The following is a 24,727-nucleotide window of genomic DNA, read 5'->3' as shown; positions in this document are numbered from 1 at the left end:
TAAAAGAACTTGTCAGGAATATGTCCCTCTTGGCTTTATTAATGGCTTCTCTCTCTTCTCTTCTCCTTCTAGGCTGTCCCATCAAAGGTCATCCTACCCCAAATATCACCTGGTTCCATGGTGGTCAGCCAGTTGCCACTGTCCCAGGACTGACACATCATATATTGGCAGCTGGACAGATTCTCCAGGTTGCAAATCTTAGTGGCGGGTCCCAAGGGGAATTCAGCTGCCTTGCACAAAATGAGGCAGGAATGCTTGTGCAAAAAGCCTCTTTGGTGATCCAAGGTAAGAAACCCTTCAGGCTTTGGGTGCTGGGCTTATTGTTTGAACAAGAAAGTTGACCTGAGAATCTAATTATCTAATAGAACTAAATTATTTCTGATCTCCAGTGGTTCCTAGAGCATGAAAGTCAAAGCTGAATCATGTTTCCATACAATGAGGCCCTTCAGAAGAGCTACTAGGCTCCGTCCCAGCAGAATCTGGAAAAGTCAGTGCTGCTTTCATAAATGGGCCCTTCTGCCTCACAATGTTAGTGCTGCTGTGGACCAAAGAAACACCATGATATATCAGAGTCAAAAAAAAAAGTTTCATTTATGCTTGTTTAGTAAGAAACACACACAGACACACACACGTGTGCATGCAAACACACATGTGCAAGTTTTCTCTGTAGGTTTTGTTAAAAAATAACCTCTTGATCAGAACTGCTTGGTTATTGCCTCCTCTCCTGGAGATTCAAGCCAGTGCCAGTACCTGCTTATCGTCCGAAAGAGTCTTAAACTGCAGTCACGTGCTAAGTGTTTTGCAGGCACCTTTCTTGTGGCCCCATCAAAGACAGACTGGATGGCTCATGCATTAATCTTCCAGGAACACAGGCGGGTCAGAAAGCCCTTGGGAGGGGCTTGGCATTAGCTGCACCAAGAAAGCGTTGTGAATGAGCCCAAAACAGTGAGAAATAAACCCAAAGTGGGCCATGTTAAATAGAAAGTAAGTGAGGCTTTCAAGTTTCCCGTAGGCTAGTTCTAACCTGTGGCCTGTGTGTGATTATTTTAAGGGAAAGCAAAATTCTTTTGCATGCATTCTAAAATGGAGTATTCTGTGGGAAGGGACAGAATTTTGTGCCAGTGTAGCACATGAGGAGGGAGATTTTTCTGAGCAAATGGGTTTTCCCCTTAAACATCCTCCCCTGCCATTTGGCTTTCAAGACAGGAAAGTAAATGTTCCATTTTCTTGCCAACCAGCCATTCTCTGCTGAAAACCAGAAGCCAGTGCCTATCTGCAAGATTTGTAATATACGACCTTGCAAATAAGCACTCCCAATTTACCAGCCCGCAGTTATTTTTAACAGCTTTCCTACCAGTGAGTCCCAGACCCCCAAAAAGAAAATCCAAAGAAATTGAATTTCTCCCTTACGTCATTGTCTCATGTCCAGAGTACTCTCTGGATAGACTGGGTTTTTTTTCATTTAGTAACATCTACAAAGTCCAACACAAATGTGCACGTATAAATATGACTGTTAATTATTTGTGATATTTTTATATCTCTTTGTTGAAAAATAAAGTCACTTTCTGCTGAACCACTAGGAAGAAAAAGCACTTTGGAAGTGTGCTTAAAAATATTAAGGACCAGAGGCACTGATTCTAAATACTCTTTGGGCGCCAGGTGCTGGGCTAGGCCCTTTCCCTTCCTTATATCTGGTGCTCACAATAACTTCACAGGGTAGAGGCTTTGTACTCCCTTTACGGATAAGCCAACTGAGTCTCCTGGAGATGATGCCACTTGCCTGCATAAGTTGGGAATGGAGCCCACTGACAGAGCCTCATTCATAACAATTCGTGCCCACAGAGCATGGGCAATAATGCAGTCTTCTTTTCACCTCTGATCCTCCTCCTATGACAGATTACTGGTGGTCCGTGGACAGACTGGCAACCTGCTCAGCCTCCTGCGGTAACAGGGGCGTTCAGCAACCCCGCCTGAGGTGCCTCCTGAACAGCACAGAGGTCAACCCCACCCACTGTGCAGGGAAGGTGCGCCCTGCCGTGCAGCCCATCGCATGCAATCGGAGAGACTGCCCTTCTCGGTGAGTGTGGCAGATACTGGCTCGGGGCTCCCCAACCCCAAGGCTGGGCCCTGTCTCCTAGCCAACTTGGTGGCTAGCCTTTGTCCAGCACTGCACAGGGAGAGACACGGAGTGCCGGCAAGGGGGCCTGCCATCCAAGACACTGTTCTTTTCTCTAGGTACAGACTTGTCAGGCCTCTCCACTGTGCAGAAGATATCCCTCAGGATGGGCCTCCTCCCTCGGCAGTTTATTCCCTTACCACTCGGCCGGCTAAGGGCTATCTGGTTGTCCCAAGTGCCCGAGAGGATCTGTTCAGGGAACAGGAGCATCCCAGGCCCTAGCAAGAGCTAGCTTGCATCCTGCATTAAGAAACGGGCTCTCCAGTTTGTTTGTAAGAGGAGAAATGTGTTTGCAGTTGAGGTGCTGAGGAGATAGGAATTACTGACCTCAACCCCAGCCCCTCCCCTTTCTTCTAACTTCAAAAACTGTGCTAATCAGTACTCCAGTTTAGGTGAGGAAATCTCACCCTAGCCTTGTCTTTGAAGGGTTGCATCCTGCTGAAGTCACAATAAATCTTCATTTTCTATAGTCACCTCACTGTCGGATATACATTCTCAGCATCTTGTCTCAGAATGACACCCACCCTCTCTGCCTCTTACAGCTTAGAGAAGCTGTGAGTCGCACAGAGCACCCTACCCCCAGTTTGCAGGCAGTAGTTAAAGGGATAATGGATGGGTTTAGAGTTGGCACCAGCATGGCACCCCAAGCCTGGGGGGACTTGGCTGGGCCTTGCAGTGGCCCTTTAGCACCTATCTGTGGGACTTTCATATACTACTTAGGCAACCGCTTTGTGTTTTGCCAGCTGAGTCATAAGGAGCAGCTGAAACCAGGAGAGACTCAATGAAATATGAAACACGCTCATTAATATCAGCAGTTTGACTTGCTGACGGGAAGGTTTCCATGGGAATGATTAATGTCCTTTTATACCCTTCCTGAACTGTAACATAGCCGTCCCTCTCCTTTCTCAAACCCCCCATCCCAGCTCCTGAAAAATTGCTGAAATGTATATTTGGAAATAAAAGTTGATTGAAATGCAGGCCTGACATTCACCGGGGATGTAAGAGGCTGGAAGACTGCCCTCGCCAAGCTATTTGAAATGAAGACGACGTCTTGGACATGCCAAGGACTTTTTGATTTGCTGTGGTGATGGTCAGAATCAATCAGCCTCATTTACTTCTGCAAATGAAATAATGGCCATGTCTGCTTGGGTTTCAGTGCCCCCAGGAGCTTTAAAACACCTCGTGCCTGCTTCCTAAGTGGCTCTGCTCCTGTGGGTTGGAAATCTGCATTCAGTCATCTCTCTCCAGGGCAAATGGAGCAGGAAAGTTCCACCAAACTAAATAAGTCACAGATCCAGATTCAAGAGGAATGTGCTCCCTGTCTCTGCTACTTGCCTCTCCTGAGAGCCAGATGTGGCGCCACTGGAGTAGGAAGTGGCCACAGGCTTACCTTTGACTAGTTTCCCTGCCAGGCCTCTCGGGCACTTCAGTAGCCTTCTTTGAACACAAACAAGTATCGCCGTGGTTGTCTTTGAATAGGGCTGGGAGGTCCTGCTTTGACCCAGGTAGCTAGTCAGCCATTTCATTTAGATAAACTTTTTCTCGGGCAATAAAACCAAAGAATGTTTTGGTGGGTGGGTATTTGATTGGTTATTCCCTAGATTGAATAAAATGGCTGGAAAGCACCAAGTCTTTTCTCGCTATTTTCCCCCAGACTGTGCCCCCTTCCCCTTCTCTTTGAGAACTAACAGTGCAAACATGCACAGAGAGCCCCTACAGGTTTATATATGGACCGAGGATTTCAGAGTGTTTACTGGATTACAGCTTGGCTTGATGAGACAGGCCATTTGCACAGTCTCAGTCAATCTCACCTCTAAGGGTCCCAATTGTAGTTGGAAGAGAACATTCTGGGAGGAACTACATTTGCCACGTGCAGCCCTCAAAGAGGTGTAAGACCTATAGACTGTGACCCACGGAGGGGAGAGGTGGGAGACTGCTCCAGAAAGCTAGAATGAATTTTGCATGTTTCTCGGGGATTAAACAAAATCCAGTGGCATGTGGGTTAAGGCAAGGGAGAAAATACAGTGAGTACCAGCAGATAAAGTGTCGACTTCAGTGAGAGCCAGATTACTGCCTGGGTCAGGAAGTGGCACAGTTTGGGTCTGACTTCCTTAGGAAACTGGCCCTCTTCTGTCACATACTTGGGTGGCTTTAGGAAGTACCAGAACTCCAGTGCAGTGAACTACCTAAAGGACTGTCTGCTCAGAGAGTTCTACCTGCAGGCTCACGGCTTTTGGGACCAGGGTCAGGCTGAGACCACTGATCTTCAGACTACTCTTTCAAGATGCTTTGTAGTCAATTTCCAAAGATTATTTGTTTCCTGTGGCTACCATTACAAATTAACACAAACACGGTGGCTTAAAAGAAAAGACGTGTATTCTCTCATACTTTTGAAGGCCAGAAGTCCAAAATCAAGATGTCAGCAGGGGTGCACTCCTTGCAGCTTCCTCGAGCCTTGCAACTTCTGGTGGCTCCGGGCATCCTGTGACTTGTGGCCACATCACTCCGGCCTCTGCCTCTGTGGTCACACAGTCTCCTCCTCTTCTCTAATTTCTGTCTTCCTCTTATAAGGACATTTGTGATGACAGTAAATGTAGGATAATCTCATCTCAAAGTCCTTAATTATACCTTTAAAGACCCTTTGTCCAAATATGGTAACATTTACAGGGATTTGATGTAGATTCTTTTGGGGGACCATTTTCAGACTTCCTTGTATACCTTGGAAAAGTATTGGTAGCTGTGTGATGAGAACAGAGGGATGTACAGGCTCTTTTTCTGAGAACATATGGCATCATTCCTCTGTCCAAGGCCTGACCCTCTGCAGCTGCCCTGATTCTTCTCCTCTCCCCAGGTGGATGGTGACCTCCTGGTCTGCCTGTACACGGAGCTGTGGGGGAGGTGTCCAGACCCGCCGGGTGACCTGCCAGAAGCTGAAAGCCTCTGGAATCTCCACTCCTGTGTCCAATGACATGTGTACCCAGCTTGCCAAACGGCCAGTAGACACCCAGGCCTGTAACCAACAGCTCTGCGTGGAGTGGGCCTTCTCCAGCTGGGGCCAGGTGAGAGGATTTTATTTGACAGATAAATCTAAAAGCATGGACGCTGCCAAAGTAGGAAGTAAAATGCAACCACTGCCACATTCTCTGTGATGTCAGACCTTTCACATCCCATCTGTCAATCAACTCACCTGCCCAGTATCCATCCTAAAGCTTAGAGTTTCTGCTCATTCTTGTCAGACACACCTCCCACAGCCATTACAGCTTTCCTATTGATTTCCCTCCCCCCCTGAGGTCTTCCCTTTCTCAGGCCATCAGCGAACCCTCAGCACCCCTTTCTTCAGACTCATTTTCTGTAAGGCCACCTCTCCTCACTATCTGTGCTGAGGCTGATGATTTAAAACTCCGATGAGATCCATGTGGGGACTGCAGTCTTATTCTGGGCCAGGGGTTCTCAACTGGGATACACAGAATCACTTGAGAAACTTCTTTAAAAGACCAATGTCCAGGCTGCACCTCCCCAAGATTCTAAGTCAGTTGTTCAGAGGCGGGATCTGAGCATGGGCAAGTTTTAGAAACTATGCAGGAGATTCTGGGGTGCAGCCATAGTAGAGAACCCCTATTTCAAGCCAAGAAGAGTTGAAGCCTAGGCTGGATCGCTTTGGAACCACCAACTCCCTTCTCAATTCTCAGCCAGAGGACAGCCAAGAAAGTCCTAGGTTAGCTTAACACACTGCAACAATGCAGGTTCATTGGACCCCAGGAGGGATGGGGCCTCTTCTAGATATAGGAAGGAACCACAGGACTCTCTCCATTTGGAGAGGAAATTTTATGTTTAGTTATGACTTTAAAAATTAACACAAACTGAAGATTCTTGGTGGGGAAGAACAAACCTGAGCAATGACAGACACTATGCCGTGATGGAAGCCACCCTGGAGGCACTGATAGTCACTTTGCCATTGTTCTCGCATCATTTCTGGATCAGGTAGGACTGAGCATCAGTCAGAAATTCCCACTATAATTAGAGGCCTAGGCTTTCCCCAGTGCAGGTGCATAGGGTCTCTATTTAGCCAAAGTAGTTTTCCTACTCCTCTGACCCCTTCTCTGTTTTAGAAGGTTGTAGGCACGGGGCGGGGACCAAAACAATCGAGTGTGGTGCTTGGGGGAAATAACATATTTGCATATGTTCTGTTCCTTTCAAAGTGTGTGTTCAAAACCTCCTGAGGACTTACTTAGCATCTAAAATCTGCCCGCCGAGGCTGATAATCAGCTAGTACCCACCCCACTATGTGGTAACAAGTATTGTTTGTCAGAGGCTGACACTATTGACAGGATAACCACTCTGGTCAGGCATAGTTTGTGACTGGTTGGTATCTGAAACATGCCATTAAGCATGGCGTGCTAGAACACCCCAAAACCACCACAAGGCTCTTAATTCTTTGCGTGTGTGAACTAATGTACCTGAACATCTTGGGCAGCTAGCAACTTGAAACTTGTTGGAACTGGCTCTCTGCACATTACTGCCTTCATGTTCCTCCATCCCCACCCCGAGGTGTGTTCTTTGGAAAACAATCACTTGGAATTTCCCATGAAGTTAATATATGCTGTAGCCATCTCTAACGAAGATCAAATGTTATTTGGAGGAAATCTGGCCATGCACTTGCATAAGCCATTCCTGTCCCAGGTGAGTCCTGGGATAATCTCAGCACTGGCCAATCAACACACTCGGCCTGAGTCTCCTTTTTGGCACCTTTACCAGCCCTCCCTTATTTCTAGTGACCTAATGTATGTGCTTCATAATTAAAGACGCATGAGCTCCCTTTTGCTCTGATGCCTGGGGGATATCATCTTTCTCTTACCTGGAAAAGCCCACTTCTGCTAGCTTTCATTCAGCCCAAGGCTTACTGCTTCTAGGCCCTCCAGGCTCACTGGCAGTTTGTGACATTACAATTGGGAACAGATCTGGCTACACACGGGGGAGATGTTTTGCATTGTATCACTGAGGTCACTGAAGAGGACATACATTGTGCACGGTGATCATTCTCAGTGATTACTTTTTCTAAAAGAGAGGAAAAAAAGGTCCTTCCCCCTTCCTTTTCCTCAAACCCTCTCATCCCCTTCTTCTAAAACCTTGTAGGCAAGTAGATCTCGAGCTTTAATGTGAATCATTAAATCTTTAACCTGGATTTATTCTTTTTTTTTTTTCCAACATTTATTTATTTTTGGGACAGAGAGAGACAGAGCATGAACGGGGGAGGGGCAGAGAGAGAGGGAGACACAGAATCAAAACAGGCTCCAGGCTCTGAGCCATCAGCCCAGAGCCTGACACGGGGCTCGAACTCATGGACCGCGAGATCGTGACCTGGCTGAAGTTGGACGCTTAACCAACTGCGCCACCCAGGCGCCCCAGCCTGGATTTGTTCTTAATGTGGATCTTGTTAAAAATGCAAATTCTGATATGACAGGTCTGGAAGTAGAGCTTTAGATAAAGAATTTTTTTACTGAGGTATAATTGATGCATGTCATTATATTTTCAGGTGTACAACATATGATTTGATATTTGTATACATTGCAAAATAATCCCCACAATAAGTCTAATTAACAACTGTCACCACACCTAATTAGAAAAAAAAATCCTTGTGATGGAGACTTTAAGATCAACTCTTAGCAACTTTCAAATATGCAATACAGTAGCATTAACTATAGTCACTATGCTGTACCTTACATCTGCATGCCATATTTATAACTGGAAGTCTGTACCTTTTGATGGCCTTCACATACTTCACCTATCCCCACCTCTGGCAATCAACAGTCTATTTTCTGTACGTCTTATGGCTGGGGGAGGCTTTGTTGTTTAGATTCCACATATGAAACCACACAATATTTGTCTTTGTCTGTCTGCCTTAATTGACTTATGCCCTCAAGGCCTTTACATGTCATCACTAATGGCAAGATGTCATTCTTTTTTTGGATAAATAATATTCCTCTCTCTCTCTCTCTCTCTCTCTCTGTACACCATATTTTCTTTATCCGTTCATCCACTGATGGACACTTAACGTTGTTTCCATATCTTGGCTATTATAAATAATGCTTCAATGAACATGGGGGTGCATATACCCTTCCAAGTTAGTGTTTTTATTTTTTAATAAATACCTAGACATAGAATTGCTGGTTGACATGGTAGTTCTATTTTTAATTTTTGAGGAACCTACATACTGGTGTTCATGGTAGTTGCACCAATTTACATTCTCACCAACAATGCACAGTGGTTCCTTTTTCTCCACCTCCTCACCAACGCTTATTTCTTGCCTTTTTGATATTAGCTATTCCAACAGGTGTGAAGTCATATCTCATCGTGGTTTTGACTTGCAATTCACTGATGCCTGGTGATCTTGAGCACATTTTCATGTTCCTGTTGGCCATCTGTATGTCTTCTTGTGGAAAACGTCTATTCAGATCCTCTGCCTTTTTTAACTTGGATTGTTTGATTTCCTGCTATTGAGTTGTAAAAGTGCTTTATGTATTTTGGATACTAACCCCTTATCAGATAAATGATATCTTCTCCCACTCAGTAGGTTGCCTTTTCATTTTCTTAATGGTTTTCTTTGCTAATGTAGTCCCACTTATTTACTTCTGCTTATGTTGCCTTTGCTTTTCATGTCAGACTCAAAATATAATTGCTGGGGCTCCTGGGAGGCTTAGTCAGTTAAGCCTCTGACTTCAGCTCAGGTCATGATCTCATGGTTCGGGAGTTTGAGCCCCGCATCAGGCTCTGCGCTGACAGTACACAGCCTGCCTGGGAGGCTCTCTCTCCCTCTCTCTGCCCCTACCCACTTGCTTGCTGGCTCTTTCCCAAAATAAACTTTTAAAACGTTTATTTATTATTTATTTTTTTCCCAAGAATGATGTCAAAGAGCTTATTGCCTATGTTTTCTCCTAGGAGTTTTATAATTTCAGGACTTAGGTACAAGTCTTTAATCCACTTGTAGTGAAATTCTGTGTATGGTGCAAGAGTCCAATTTCACTGTTTTCCACTTGGCTATCCAGTTTTCTCAGCACCATTTATTGAAGAGACTATCCTTTCTCCATTGTATATTCTTGGTTCCTTTGACATAAATTAATTGAGCATATATGCATGGATCTAATTCTGAGCTCTCTGTTCTGTTCCACTGACCTATGTGTCTGGTTTTATGCCAAACTATATTGTTTTGATTACTATAGCTTTATAGTAGTTTGAAAATAGGGAGCATGATGCCTCCAGCTTGTGTTCTCTCTTAAGATTGCTTTGGCTATTTGGGGTCTTTTGTGGTTACCTACAAATTTTAAGACTGTTTTTTTTTTATTTCTGTGAAAAATGCCATTGGAATTTTGACAAGGATTGCATTTAATCTGTAGATGGCTTTGAATAGTATGAACATTTTAACCATATTGATTCATCCAATCCACAAACACAGAATATCTTTCTACTTGTGTCTTTTTCAATTATTTCTTTCATTAATGTCTTACAGTTTTTCAGTTTACAGGTCTTTAACACCTTGGGTAAATTTATTCCTAGATATTTTCTTTTTGATGCAATTGTAAATGGGATGATTGTAATTTCTCAGACAGTTTATTATTAGTCTAGAATTACAACAGACCTTTTGTACTGATTTTATGTCGTACAACTTTACTGAATTGGTTTATTATTCTAACAGGTTTTTGATGCTCTTTAGGATTTTCTATATAAAATGTCATCTTCAAATATTAACAGTTTTACTTCTTTCCAACTTGGATGCCTTTTATTTCTTTCTCTTGGCTAATTGCTGTGACTAGGACTTCCTATACTACATTGAATAAAAGTGGCAAAAGTGGGCATTTTTGTCTTGTTTCTGATCTTGGAGGAAAGGCTTTCAGCTTTTCACCATTGAGAATGATGTTTCCTATGGGCTTGTCATATAGGGCCTTTATTATGCTGAGATACATTCCCTCTGTACCCACTTTTTTTCTATTTGATTTTTTATTACTGAAGTATAGATGACATGCAATGTCATTTAGCTTCAGGTGTAGAACATAGTGATCCCACAATTCTATACATTACTCAGTGCTCAGCACAATAAATGCAGTCACCAGCTGTCACCGTAATTACAATATTGCTGACTGTATTCCTTTGTGATGTACTTTTCATCTCTATGATTTATGTATTTTATAACCGAAAGTTTGTACTTCTTAATGCCCTTCACCTATGTCACCCATCACCTCACTCACCTCCCCTCTGGCAACCAACAGTTTGTATTTAAGCGTCTCTGTTTTCTTTCTTTCTTTTTTTTTTTTAAACATTTATTTATTTTTGAGACAGAGAGAGACAGAGCACGAGCGGTGGAGGGTCAGAGAGAGAGGGAGACACAGAATCCGAAACAGGCTCCAGGCTCTGAGCTGTCAGCACAGAGCCCGACGTGGGGCTCGAACTCACAGACTGCGAGATCATGACCTGAGCCGGAATCGGCCGCTTAACCAACTGAGCCACCCAGGTGCCCCTGTATTTGTTTTCTAGATTCCACATGTAAGTGGAATCAAATAGCATCTATCTTTCTCTACCTCACTTATTTCACCTAGCATAATATCTTCTATGTCTGTCTATGTTGTTGCAAATGGCAAGATTTCACTGTTTTTTTATGGCTGAGTAATAACCCATTATCTGTCTGTCTATCTGTCATTCATCTATCAGTGGACACTTGGGTTGATTCCATATCTTAGCTACTGTAAATAATTCTACAACAAATATAGAGGTGCATACTTCTTTTTGAATTAGAGTTTTCATGCTCTTCGGGTAAATACCCAATAGTGGAATTACTGGATTACGTGGCATTTGTTTTTAATTTTTTTATGTTCTCCTATACTGTTTTCTGCAATAGTTACACCAGTTTACATTCTCAGCAGCAGTGCACAATGGCTCCCTTTCTCCACTTATTTGCCAAAACTTGTTATTTCTTGTCTTTTTCATACTAGCTATTCTGACAGGTGTGAGGTGATATCTCATTGTTTTGATTTGATTTGCATTTACCTGATTAATGATGTTGAGCATCTTTTTGTGTGTCTTTGGGGCATCTGTATTTATTCTTTGGAAAAATGTCTATTCAGGTTCTCTGCCCATTTTTTCATTGAATTTTGTGTGTATGTGTTGAATTGCATAAGTTCTTTATATATGTTGGATATTAAACCCTTATTGGATATGTTATTTACAAATAACTTCTCCCATTCACTAGGTTGCCTTTTTGTTTTGTTGATGGCTTTCTTAGCTGTGCAAAAGCTTTTTAGTTTGGTATAATCTCAATAGTTTATTTTTGCTTTCCTTTCCCTTGACTAAGAAAACGTATTCATAAATATATTCCTGAGGCTGATGCCCAAGAAATTACTGCCTACGTTTTCTTTAAGGAGTTTTTACAGTTTCAGGTCTCAAATTTATGTCTTTAAGCCATTTTGAGGTTATTTTTGTGTATGGTATAAAAAGTGGCCCAGTTTCATGCTTTTGCAAGTAGCAGTCCACTTTTTCCAGCACCATTTATTGAAAAGACCATATTTTCCCCCATCGTACATGCTTGCATTCTTTGTTGTAAATTGACCATGTAAGTGTGGGTTTATTCCTATCCTCTCTATCCTGTTCCATTAACCTCATATCTATTTTTGTGCCAGTACTATACTGGTTTTTGATTGTTACGGCTTTGTAGCATATCTTGAAATCAGGGATTGTGATACCTCCAGCTTTGCTCTTATCTCTCAAGACTGCTTTGTATATTCAAGGTCTTTTGTGGTTCCATACAAATTTTAGGAATATTCTAGTTCTGTGAAAAATACTATTGATATTTGGGTAGGGATTACATTTAATCTGTAGATTGCTTTGGGTGGTATGAATATTTTAACAATATTCTTTAAATCTATGAGCATGGTATACCTTTCCATTTGTTCATGTCATCTTCAATTTCTTTCTTCAATGTCAGTTTCAGAGTAGAGGTCTTTCACTTCCTTGGTTAAATTTACTCTTACATATTTTTTGGTGAAATTGTTTTTTTAATATTTCTTTCTGCTACTTTGTTATCAGTGTATAGAAATGCAACCAATTTCTGTGTATTAATTTTGTATCCTGCAACTTTAATGAATTTATTTATTCTAAGAGTTTTTTGGTGGAGTCTTTAGGGTTTTCTATGTATAGTACTATATGTCATCTGTGAATAGTGACAGTTATATTTCTTCACCAATTTTTATTCCTATTATTTCTTTTTATTTTCTGCTGCAGCTAGGATTTCCAGTACTAGGTTGAATAAAAGTGGTAGGATTGGACATCTCTGACTTGTTTTTAATCTTAGAGGGAAACCTTTCAGTTTTTTACCATGGAGTATGATATTAAGCGTGCGTTTTTCTTATATTGTCTTTATTATGTTAAAGTATTCCCTGTAAACCCACTTTGTTCAGCATTTTTATCATGAATGGAGGTTGTATTTTGCAAAATGTTTTTCCCGCATCTATTGAGATTATTGTATGGTTTTTATTCTTCCTCTTTTTAATGTGATATATCATATTGGTGCTTGGAAATACTGAACTCCCTTTGCATCTCTGGAATGAATCCCACTTGATTGTAGTGAGTGATCCTTTTTAATATAGTTTTAAATTTGGTTTGCTAATATTTTTGAGGATTTTTGCATCTATGATCCCAAGGAATGTTGGCCTATAGTTGTCTTTTGTGTAATGTCTTTTGTCTGGTTTCAGTATCAGAGTAATGCTGGCCTAATGGAATATGAAAACTTTCCTTCCTCTTCTATTTTTTGGAGTAGTTTGAGAAGACCAGGTATTAACTCTTCTTAAAAAGTTTGGTAGAATTTGCCTGTGAAGACCTCTGGTCCTGGACTTTTTTCTGTTGGGAGTTTTTGATTACCAAATTCAATTTCATTACTAGTAATTGGTCTGTTCAAATTTTCTATTTCTTCCTGATTAAGTTTTGGAAAACTATGTTTTGGGGAATTTACCCATTTCTTCTAGTTATCCAATTTGTTGGCATCTAATTTTTCATATTATTCTCTTTATAATTCTTTATATTTCTGTGATGTTAGTTGTTATTTATTTTTTGTTTCTAATTTTGAATCCTTTTATTAATGAGTCTAAGTAGAGATTTATCAATTTTATCTTTTCAAAAAAACCAGCTCTTGGTTTTCTTGATCTTTTCTATTTTTTTTTTTTTAGTCTCCACTTATTTCTATTTTAATCTTTATTATAGCTATACTTGTACTAGCTTTAGAAAAATAACAAAGCCCTGTTTCTTTAGGTATAAGGTTAGATTAAGACTTATTTCTTATAACAGGCCTACATTGCTATCAACTTCCCTCTTAGAACTGCATTTACTGTGTTTTAAAGATTTTGGACAGTTTCCATTTCCGTTCACCTTTGTGTACTGTTTGATTTTCCTCTTTATATTCATTGACCTATTTAGTGTTTAGTAACATATTGGTGAGCCTTCTTGTATTTGTGTTTTTTCCATTTTTTTATTGTAATTGGTTTCTAGTTTCATACCATTGTGGCTGGAAAAGATGCATGATTTGATTTCAGTCTTATAAAATTTATTGGAACTTGTTTTGTGGCTTAGCATGATCTATCCTGGATAATGTTCCATGTGCACTTAAAAAGTATATGTTATTCTGTTTTTGAATGGAATGTTCTGTATGTCTGTTAGATCCATCTGGTCTGATGTAGTTCAAAGCCATTGTTTCCTTGTTGATTTTCAGTCTGGATGATCTATCCATTGATGTAAGTGGGGTGTTAAAGTCCCCTAATGTTATTGTATTTCTGTCAATTTCTCCCTTAATGTCTATTAATATTTGCTTTATACATTGAGGTGCTCCTATGTTGGGTATGTAGATATTTACCATGGTCATATCCTCTTCTCAAACTGATCCCTTTATCATTATGTTATACCCTTCTTTGTCTCTTGCTACACTCTGTTTTAAAGTCTATCTTGTCTGATATAAGTACTGTTACCCTAGGTTTTTGTGGTTTGGTTTTGTTTTGTTTCCAGTTGCATGGATGATCTTTTTCCATTCCTTCACTTTCAGTCCATATATTTTTTGGTCTGAAGTGAGTCTCTTGTAGGCAGCATATAGATTGTTCCTTTTTTAAAATCCGTTCAATTGCATTATGTCTTTTGATTGGAGCATCTAGTCCCTTTATATTTAGTTACTGATAAGTATATACTTATTGCTGTTTTGTTTTGTTCTTTTTGTTCCTTTCATCTTCTGCTGCTCTCTTTCCCTATAGTTTGATGGCTTTCTTCAGTATTATGCTTGGATCCCTTTCTCTTTATTTTTTGTGTATACATTAGAGGTTTTTATTTTGTAGTTATCATTGAATCCATATGTAACATCTTAGGTGTATAGCAGTCTAATTTGACGGACACTTATGTTCAAACACATCCTAAAACCACTAAATTTTTTCTCCCCCTCCCTGTTTTATGTATATGATGTCATATTTTACATCTTTTTATTTTGTGCATCTCTTAACTAACTTTAGTAGGTATAACTGATTTTTACTACTTTTGTGTTTTAACCCCTCACTGGCTTTGTAAGTAATTAATCTACTACCTTTACTATATGGTCACTTTCACCAGTGAAGTTTTTTCCTAGCATGGCCTCTTCTTCCCACTTAAAAAATTCCCTTTAATATTTCTTCTAAGGCTGGTTTAGTGGTGATGAACTCTTTTAAGATTCTGGAAAAACTCTCTCTCCTTCAATTCTGAATAATAACCTTGCCAAGTATTCTTTGTGGTGGATTTTTTCCTTTCAGCACTTTGAATATATCATGCCGCTTTCTTTAGGCCTGCAAAATTTCTGCTAAAAAATCAGCTGATAGCCTCATGAGATTTCCCTTGTATGTAACAGTTTACTTTTTTCTTGGTGCTTATAAGATTCTCTATCTTTAATCTTTGCCATTTTAATTATTGCATGTCTTGGTGTGAACCTCCTTAGGTTCATCTTGTTTAGGGAGCTCTCTGCTTCCTAGATCTGGATGTCTAGGAAGTTTTCTGTCTACCCCCTCCTGGGATCTGTAACCTATTATCATTTTTTTTTTAATTTTTGCTATTCAGCTTGGTTGTTTCCATTACCCTGTCTTCCAGATCTCTGAACAGTTCTTCTGCATCTTCTAATCTGATGATTCACTTTAGTGTATTCTTCATTTCAGTGAGTGGGGCTTTATTATATTTTCTGTCTCTTTGTTGAAATTCTTGCTGAATTAATCTCTTTTCTCAAGTCTAGTGAGTATCTTTACCACCAGTACTTTTGTGTTGTTGGGTTTTTTTTTTTTGGGGGGGGGGGGGTTTGTTTTTGAGAGAGACAGAACATGAGCAGGGGAGGGGCAAGGGCAGAAGGAGAGAGAGTATCCCAAGCAAGCTCCATGCTCAGCACAGCCTGATGCAGGGCTCAATCCCATGACTGTGAGTGAGATCATGACCTGAACTGAAGTCGAGTCAGATGCTCAGCTGAGCCACCTAGGCTCCCATACCACCATTACTTTGAACTCCTTATCAGACATATTGCTTATGATGTTTCATTTAGCTTTTTGTCTGTGGTTTTGTCTTGTTCTTTCATTTAGGAACAGTTCCTCTGTCTCATTTTGTCTAACTCTGTTTATTTCTGTGTATTAGGTAGGTCTCCTGGTCTTGAGAGTAGTGGTTTTCTGTAAAAGAGGTACTGTGGTTCCCTATAGCACTATTCCCCAATGTAATCAGAACCAGTTACTCCAAGGATTCCCTTTGTGGGAGCTGCGTGCATCCTCTGGTTGTGGCTGAGCTGTGATTACTGTGGACACACTACTGGGTGACACTGGCCTGCAGGCCAGCCAGCTACAATGACCTGCTTTGCATAATGTGTGTATACTGTGCAGGGTTAAGTTTGTTCAGAGGCCCAGCTACAGGCACTGTAGCCATGCTGATGGGTGGGGCTGGCACTTAGGCTAGCTGTCTGAAATTAACCTCTACTACAGCTGCAGGCACACCAAAGGACAGGGCTTTCTCTCCGTGCATAAACTATGGTACACCAGTGTAAAGGGATTATTCACCCCCTTCCCAGGTCACCTTTGAGTTGCACCAGTCCCTGCCAGGGCTGCCTGCCAGGTGCAATGGGGCAGGAGCTACTTTGGAGAGATGCCTGTCTTGGCAGGTGGGTTGGTTGTACAGAAGAATGCTAGGGTGTGGCATGCAGTACCAGCAAGGTAAATGGAGTGTTAGCTGGATCCCCAAACATCTTTTAGAAGATGGCAAGAAAAATGCCCACAAGCACTTTTGTTCCCAGAGAAATCTGCAAATCTCTGCCCTCCAGCATACATTCTAAGATTAGTCAATTAATCTCCTTCACATATACTTCAGGTGCTTTTCAAACTGCTGCTTCTGTGCTGTGTGTCAGGCCATTATTTAGCATGCTGGCTCTTTAAAGGTGGGGACTCAGTTTCCTATCACCCTCCTGCCCTCCTGGAGCTAATCCCCTGCTGATTTTCAAAGGCAGACTTTATGAGGACTCATCTTCCTAGTGCTGGTCCCCAGGGCCAGGATTGTCCAGTGTGGGGTTTGTTCCCCCTCACTTCTCCATGCCTGTGATGTCCTTCCCATTTGTGGTTAGTCACAATGGGGGTTTGGTTCCTGATAACCACCTCTCCTACCCTTTTTGATGTGCCCTTCTATGATTCAGAGTTATTTGCCTAAGTGTAGTTGTTATCTCAATGTGTCTGTGGGAGGAGGTGAGCTCAGGATCCTCCTACTCCACCATCTTCCAAATCAAGAATAGATGTCCCTCCTAAATACCTTGTCAACAAGATACATATCATAAATATCAGGTCCTCACCATGTTGCAAATCTGGCCAGCCCCCTGGGAAGAGGCACTGCTACATTGTGACTCTGAGTAAGCAAGAAGAGTAGCCTCCACAAGAATTGATGACATAAGCCAAACTCCTTATGGATAAGCCTAGGACAAAGACAAACTCCTTATGACATAAGCCAAACTCCTTATGACATAAGCCAAACTCCTTATGGATAAGCCTAGGACAAAGAGCCTCTGTCACCCAGGTGTTTCTGCCCACTTTGTTCAGAGTTTTTATCATAATGGAATGTTGAATTTTCTCAGATATATTGCATCTATTGAGATGATCCTATTATTTTAACCTTCCCTTTGTTAATGTGTTGTATCACTTTGATTTTCAGATGTTGAACCACACTTATGCCCTTGGAGTAAATCCCAGTTGATGGTGGTACATGGTCTTTTCAATGTATGCTTGAATTCGGTTTGCTAATATATTGCTGAGGATTTTGGCATCTATGTTTTCCAGAGATGTTGGCCTACAATTTTCTTTTCTTGTGTCCTTTTCTGGTGTTGGTAATGCTAATCTCATAAAATGAGTTTGAAAGTATTCCCTTCTCTTCTACTCTTAGGAAGAGTGTCAAAAGGATTGTTATTAATTCTTCTTTGAATGTCTAGTAGAATTCACCAGTGAAGCTTTTTGGTCCTGGACTTTTGTTTGTTGGGAGGTTTTGTGTTTTTGTTTTTTTTTTAATTTTTTTTTTTAACATTTTATTTATTTTTGAGACAGGGAGAGACAGAGCATGAACAGGGGAGGGTCAGAGAGAGGGAGACACAGAATCCGAAACAGGCTCCAGGCTCTGAGCTGTCAGCACAGAGCCCGACGCGGGGCTCGAACTCACGGACCGTGAGATCGTGACCTGAGCCGAAGTCGGCCGCTTAACCGACTGAGCCACCCAGGCGCCCCATGTTGGGAGGTTTTGATTACTCAATGTCCCTAGTAGTAATCAGTCTGTTCCAGTTTTCCCTTTTATCAATAATCAGTCTTGGTTTTTAGAAATTTCTTTCTTCTAGGTTGTCCAATTTGTTGGAGTACTATAATAATAGTCTTATGGGGCAGGGGCGCCTCAGTGGCTCAGGTCATGATCCCAGGGTCATTGGTTCTAGTGGAGCCTGCTTGGGATTCTCTCTCTTTCTACCCTTCTCCCCTGCTCATGCTCTTTATCTCTAAAACAAAATTTTAAAAATAATAGTAGTCTATTATCCTTTATATTTTTGTGTTATCAATTCGAAAATCTCCTATTTCATTTCTGACTTTGACAAACCTCTAGCTAGAGTCACCAAAAAACAGAGGACTCGGTTTTATTTTTTCAAAGAACCAGCTTTTAGTTTCACTAACTTTTTCTATTATTTCTGTTCTGATCATTGTTATTTCCTTCTGCCTACTAACTTTGAGCTTTCTTTGTTCTTTGAGGTGTAAGGTTGAGATTTTTGTTTCTTGAGGTTGGCATGCATTGCTATGAAATTTCCTCTTAGAACTGATTTTGCTGCATCCTTTAAGTTTTGGTATGTTGTATTTCCATTTGTCTCAAAATATTTATTCTTTTAATTTCTTCTTTGATGCATTGGTTGTTCAGTACCATGTTGTTTAATCTTCACATATCTGTGAATTTTCTTACTATTTTCTAGTTTCATACCATTGTGGTCAGAAAAGGTGCTTTATATGATTGTAGCCTTATTAAAACTTATTTTGGGGGCGCCTGGGTGGCGCAGTCGGTTAAGCGTCCGACTTCAGCCAGGTCACGATCTCGCGGTCCGTGAGTTCGAGCCCCACGTCAGGCTCTGGGCTGACGGCTCAGAGCCTGGAGCCTGTTTCCGATTCTGTGTCTCCCTCTCTCTCTGCCCCTCCCCCGTTCATGCTCTGTCTCTCTCTGTCCCAAAAATAAATAAACGTTGAAAAAAAAAAAAAAATTTAAAAAATTTAAAAAAAACTTATTTTGGCCTAATATATGATCTATGCTGGAGAATGTTTCAGTGTAGTTCAGAATAATGTATATACAGTTGCTTTTGAATGGAATGTTCTATATTTATATCTGCTAAGTCCATTTGGTATAACATGTTGTTTAAGGTTAATGTTTCATTATTGATTTTCTGTCTGGATGATCTATTCATGAGTGTGAATATTAAAGTCCCCTACTATCATTGGTGTCTATTTCTTCCTGTACATCTGTCAATATTTGCTTTATATATTTAGGTACTCCTATGTTGGATGCATAAGTATTTACAAATGGTCTCTCCTCTTGTTGGATTGACTTCTTCATTAATAAGAGACAAAGATTGCCATTACATAGTCTTTTTTTTAGGTCTATTTTGTCTGAAATAAGTATAGCTACCCATGCCTTATTTTAATATCCAGTAATATGGATTACCTTTTCCATCCCTTCACTTTGTGTGTCTTTACATCTGAAGAAATGGGCCTCATTTTTTTATCCAGTCACCTAAGTCTTTTGATTAGAGCATTTATAATTAATTTACACTTAATATAATTATTGATAGCTATGTACTTACTGCTTTTTTGTAGTTCCTGTTCCTTTCTTCTTCTCTTACTCTCTTCCTTTGTGGTTTGGTGACTTTTTAGTGATAAGCTTAGATTCCTTTATCCTTATCTTTTGTGTATTCACCATAGGCTTTTGCTTTGTAGTTACTGTGAGGTGTACCTACAATAACTTATATCTATAACAATCTATTTTAATTGACATCAACAAATTTGATTCCATTCTAAAGCTCTCCGTTTTTACTCTGTCCCCCATTTTGTTTTTGATGTGACATTTTACATCTTTTTATCTTGTGATCCCTTAACTAATTATTGCATTTAGAGTTGTTTTTACTACTTTTGTCTTTTACCCTTCATTCTAGGTTTATAAGTATTAATCATTACCTTTTCTATATATTTACCTTTACCAGTGAGTTTATACTTCAGGGGCACCTGGGTGGCTAAGTCAGTTAAGAGTCCAACACTTGGTTTGGGCTCAGGTTATGATCTCTTGGTTTGTGGGATCGAGCTCTGCTATCAGCATGGAGCCTGCATGGGATTCTCTCCTTTCTCTCTGCCCCTCGCCCTGCTCACACACACTCTTAAAACAGAAAAGTGAGTTTATACTTTCATATGTTTTCTACTTACTCATTAGTAACCTTTGTATTTAGGTTAAAGCTGGCCCTTTAGCAATTTTTGTTTATATTAACTTTTGCTACTTATATTTCTTTTGCTACTGAAGATGTTGAGCTTTTTTGGCTGAAATATAATAGACATAGGATATCGTCTTTTAACATTTCTTCTAAGGCTGGTTAAGTGATTGTGAACTTCTTTGCCTGTCTGAAAAACTCTGATTCTGAATAGTAATTTTGCAAGGTAAAGTATTCTTAACTGCAAGTTTTTTTCTTTCAGCAGGCTGCAGGTAAGAAGACAATGATACAGTATATTCAACATTTTTGCTAAAAAAAAATCTGATAGTCTTAACAGGGTTCCCTTGTATGTAACAGATTGTTGGGGTTTGTTTTTTACCGATTTTAATATACCCTCCTTATCTTTAACCTTTGACATATTGTGGGTCTCTTGGATTCATCTTCTTTGGAGTTCTCTGGGTTTCCTAGATCTGTTTCCTTCCCCAGGTTAGGGAGGTTTCCAGCCATTATTTCTTAAAAGAAGTCTTTTGTTCCTTTTTCTCTCTGACCCTTCTAGGTCCCCTATAATGCAAATGTTGGTATATTTGCTGTTGTCCTGTAAGTTCTTTAAACTATCTTCATAGTAATTTCATTTTTTTTTTTTTGCTTCTGTCATTGGATGAGTTTTACTGCCTTATTTTTGAGGTGACTAGTCCTTCTGCTTCATCTGTTATTGAACCCTTCCTGCATATTTGTCAGTGTAGTTACTGTGTTCTTTACACAGTTAAGAATAGTATGTGACTTCTACTTGGTACTTTCTTATATTTTCTATCTTACAATGTTGACTCATCCTTATTCATCCACGCTGAATTTCTCAAAGCTTTCAGGTGATGCCAATGTTATTGGTCCAAGGACTACCCTTTAAAGAGTAGCAAGCCTTGAGGCATTACAAATTATAGTGTACTGTTTGATCTCACAATCCTGTTGATATTTGCCTATTGGTGATATTGTTGGGATGTGCTTCAAACTATGGATGTCCTCCAAGATTCCACATTCCACTCTGAATGAAAATGGCAATTGTTTCTGAGAACAAAATCCTTTTGGAATAGTTTCATGCAAATACCTGTTCCTTCATGTGCCTACTACTTTGAGTCTATGGAAACCATGCTGATTTTAGTCTAAGTAGTACTAAGACTACTTTCTCAGCTCTAACAATATGGCTTCATGTTCATAATTCAACTTTCTTCTTTTAATACAACATACATTTATGAGGCACGTGTCTTGTGTGGGGAATGTGTTCCATAAAAGCACGTGAAGGAATGAAACTGAAAGCATCCCCAGAATGTTTGCATGAAAATTAGGTGAGAGTTAGAAATATATAAATGTCACTGGAAAACAGGTGCAAGATCATGAGAAGTCTTGTATGCTGTATAAGGAGTTTGGATTTTATTATAAATTCCACCTTGTTTGGAGGCAACTCTCTTAGGAGTATCACAGTCAGAGTTATATTTTTGAAAGATCATACATTCAGCAGTATAGTATTTAATTGGGAAGTGATAAGACTGGAGAAAGAGAAACCTAGTTGTGCTGATAGAAATGAAGGCAATGTAAATGGAGAAGAGAGTCTGTGAAAGTGTGATTCGTGTGGCTTCAGTGGTGCTTGAATATCATAGATGAGAGAGGAAGCTGACACTCAAGTTTATAAAAGGACTGAACAACTAGGTAGGAATACAGAAAAGAGAGAGTGAATTAGGTAAGAAACTATTTCGAACATGGTGATATGTTTGTGAAATATCCAATTAGATATTTTATTAAGCAGTTGAATGTAGATCTGGGACTTAAAAAGGTAGTATAGATGAAGAAAGGCACAGGATAGAACTTTCAAGAACACTAATCTGCAGAAATAGCAGGTGGGGGGGTGGGGGGAATAACCTAATGAATAGAAGAAGAAAGTATATTCACAGAGTGTAACAAAGAAGTTTCCAGAAAGAAGAAAGGATAAGGGGTATCAAAATGGATCAGAAAGAATAAACAAGAAAAACATTAGCCAGTACCCACGGGAGCTTGACTGTGAAGGGCAGTTTCAGTGTGTCAATGGGCACTTAAGGCAGTGAGTAATTTACAGTTGTGGCCAAAGGACATCAGCAAAATGACAGACTAGGTAGCCATTCTCCCATGGAAACATCAAAAAACAATCAGAAATTGGCTGAACTAACCCTATAGGAGGAAGAGCCTACAACAACCAAGCAAACACCGAAATAAAGTAAAATCACCTTCAGAAAAGTAGGAAATTTTGTGGCATTTTCATTCACCCTTCCCCGTCTATTCCCTAGTATGGCACTGTCTTGGTGTAGAGGCATCAGCAGTCCATTTCCCTCCTTCAATCCATAGGGAGCATAGAAAATCCTGTCTGCAGTGTTCTAACCTGTCAGGGAACTGCCTAAAGGAATGATCTCTGTCTTCTTTAACTCAGGTATCAAATGAGGAGAAAAAGCCACTAGTTGTGAAAGCTGTAGGGGGACTACAGACCTGCAGACACCTAGGGCAAGAGATTACAGATAAAGACATAAAATAGAGCATCGAGGGCCCTGAGAACTTGGGTTAATTTCCTAGAACATCTCACCCCATTAGAAAGGAGCCAGTTGTACAAAGGAATTGAGAAAGCTACATGCAGGTCTAGGCAAGACATATGCTCCAAAAAGACCTGAGCATATCCTAAGTTTTCATCACAGGCTTGATTCCTAGGCACAGAGACAGCATACAAAGACTGGGAGAGGTGTTTTTTCAAATGTTCCTTAAGAAGGAAAACAGGAAAATTCACAAATATTGGGAAATTAGAAAATACTTTGAGACAAGTGAAAATACGAGATGTAGAGAATGCAGGGCTAAGAGAAAAATCTATATTTGTAAATGCTTGCATTAAAGAAAGACTTGGAGTAAACAACCTAACTTCAGGCCTTAGGGAACTAAAAGAACAAGAGCAAACTAAACCCAAAGCCAATAGAAGAAATAATAAAGACAAAAGTGGATAAATATATTTATAGTTTGTAAATAAAAATCAATGAAACCACCAGTTCTTCCAAATTTAGCTACACTAAGAAAAAAAAGTATTAAAATTTGAAATGAAAGTGGGAACACTGATTTTACATAAATAAGATTATATCAATACTATGAACAATTGTACACCAACAGATTGGATGACCTCCATGTAAGAATTTCCTAGAAACACACAACCCACCAAGACCAAATCATGAAGAAATAAAAATTTGCATATACCTATAACTAATAAAAAGATTCAATCAGTAATCAAAAACCTCACACCAAAGAAGAGCCCTGGACAAGATGCCCTCACTGGTAAATTCTACCTACATTTATTCTTCCTAAAAATTGAAAGGGAGGGAACACTAACACTCCATAATTCATAATATGAGGCCAGGATTGCCCTGATACCAAAGCCAGGGGAAGACAGTACAAGAAAACTAAAGACCAATATCCCGTTTAATTTTTTTTTAATTTTTAACGTTTATTTTTGAGAGACAGAGTGCGAGTGGGGGAGAGGCAGAGAGAGAGAGGAAGACAGAGAACCTGAAGCAGGCTCTGAGCTTTCAGCACAGAGCCCAACGTGCAGCTCGAACCCACCACCCGTGAGATCATGACCTGAGCCAAAGTCAGACGCTTAACCAACTGAGCCACCAAGGCACCCCTCCCTTTTAATTATTAATGCATAAATTCACTGCTGTGAAAAGATACTCTTTTTTTAAATATATTAAGACTTCTTTTGTGGCCTAACATGGAAAAAAAAATGTGTATTCGACTATGGTTGGTAGAGTGTCCCATATAGGTCTCTTAAGGACAACTGGACTACAGTCTTGTTAAATTATTTTTTTATTTGTTGTTTGCTTGTCCTATCCATTATTGAAAGTGGGGTATTTTAAGTGTCCAATCATTATTGTAGAACTATCTATCTCTTCAGTTTGATTCGTGCATTTTGGAGGTTTGATGGTTATGCATATATGTTAATTGTTGTTAGAACTTCTTTGCCTTTAATCAATATATAATTTCCTTCTTTGTCTCTTGCAACAGTTTTGACCTAAAATGTGTTTTGTCCGATATTAGGATATCCATCACAGTGCTCTTTTGGTTACTCATTTTGCATGAAATATCTTTTTCCATGCATCTTTTACATTCAAAGTCTCTTGTAGATAGGTTTAAAAAATAATCAAATTCTAAGCTATCAGGCAAATATCTGTGACTTTTGATTGGGGAGCTTTTTTCCATTTAAATAAGCTCTGATAGGGCGAGTAGCTCAGTAAGTTGAGCAACTGACTCTTGATTTTGGCTCAGGTCATGATCTCAGTTTATGAGGTCAAGCCTTGCATTGGACTCCTTGCTGACAGCACACAGACTGCTTGGGATTTTTCTCTCTCTGCCCCTTCCCTGCTTGCGCTCTTTAAAATAAAATTTAAAAAATAAAAATAAGGTAATCCCTGAGAAGGAAGGACTAACTTTTGCCACTGTTTTTGTTATGTCTTCTGGATTCCTCCACACCTCATTCCCTCCATTACTGCAGAATCCTCAACAAAATA

The 24,727-nt window shown here is 40.0% G+C and overlaps 1 protein-coding gene across 3 annotated transcripts in view; it reads left to right on the top strand.

The window, feature by feature from the left end:
* The window catches only part of ADAMTSL1 (ADAMTS like 1), an 888,150-nt gene that overhangs the window by 852,995 nt on the left and 10,428 nt on the right, over nucleotides 1–24,727 (top strand). For all 3 annotated transcript variants that reach the window (XM_047830980.1, XM_047830979.1, XM_047830981.1), the window contains 3 exons: nucleotides 73–285; nucleotides 1,897–2,077; nucleotides 5,028–5,235. In XM_047830980.1, coding sequence (XP_047686936.1) covers nucleotides 73–285; nucleotides 1,897–2,077; nucleotides 5,028–5,235 — 602 coding nt within the window. The remainder of the gene's footprint in view (nucleotides 1–72; nucleotides 286–1,896; nucleotides 2,078–5,027; nucleotides 5,236–24,727) is intronic.

Source organism: Prionailurus viverrinus, chromosome D4, assembly GCF_022837055.1.
Source record: "Prionailurus viverrinus isolate Anna chromosome D4, UM_Priviv_1.0, whole genome shotgun sequence".
In the NCBI taxonomy this organism is placed as follows: domain Eukaryota; kingdom Metazoa; phylum Chordata; class Mammalia; order Carnivora; family Felidae; genus Prionailurus; species Prionailurus viverrinus.
This window is presented reverse-complemented; position numbering and strand designations above follow the sequence as displayed.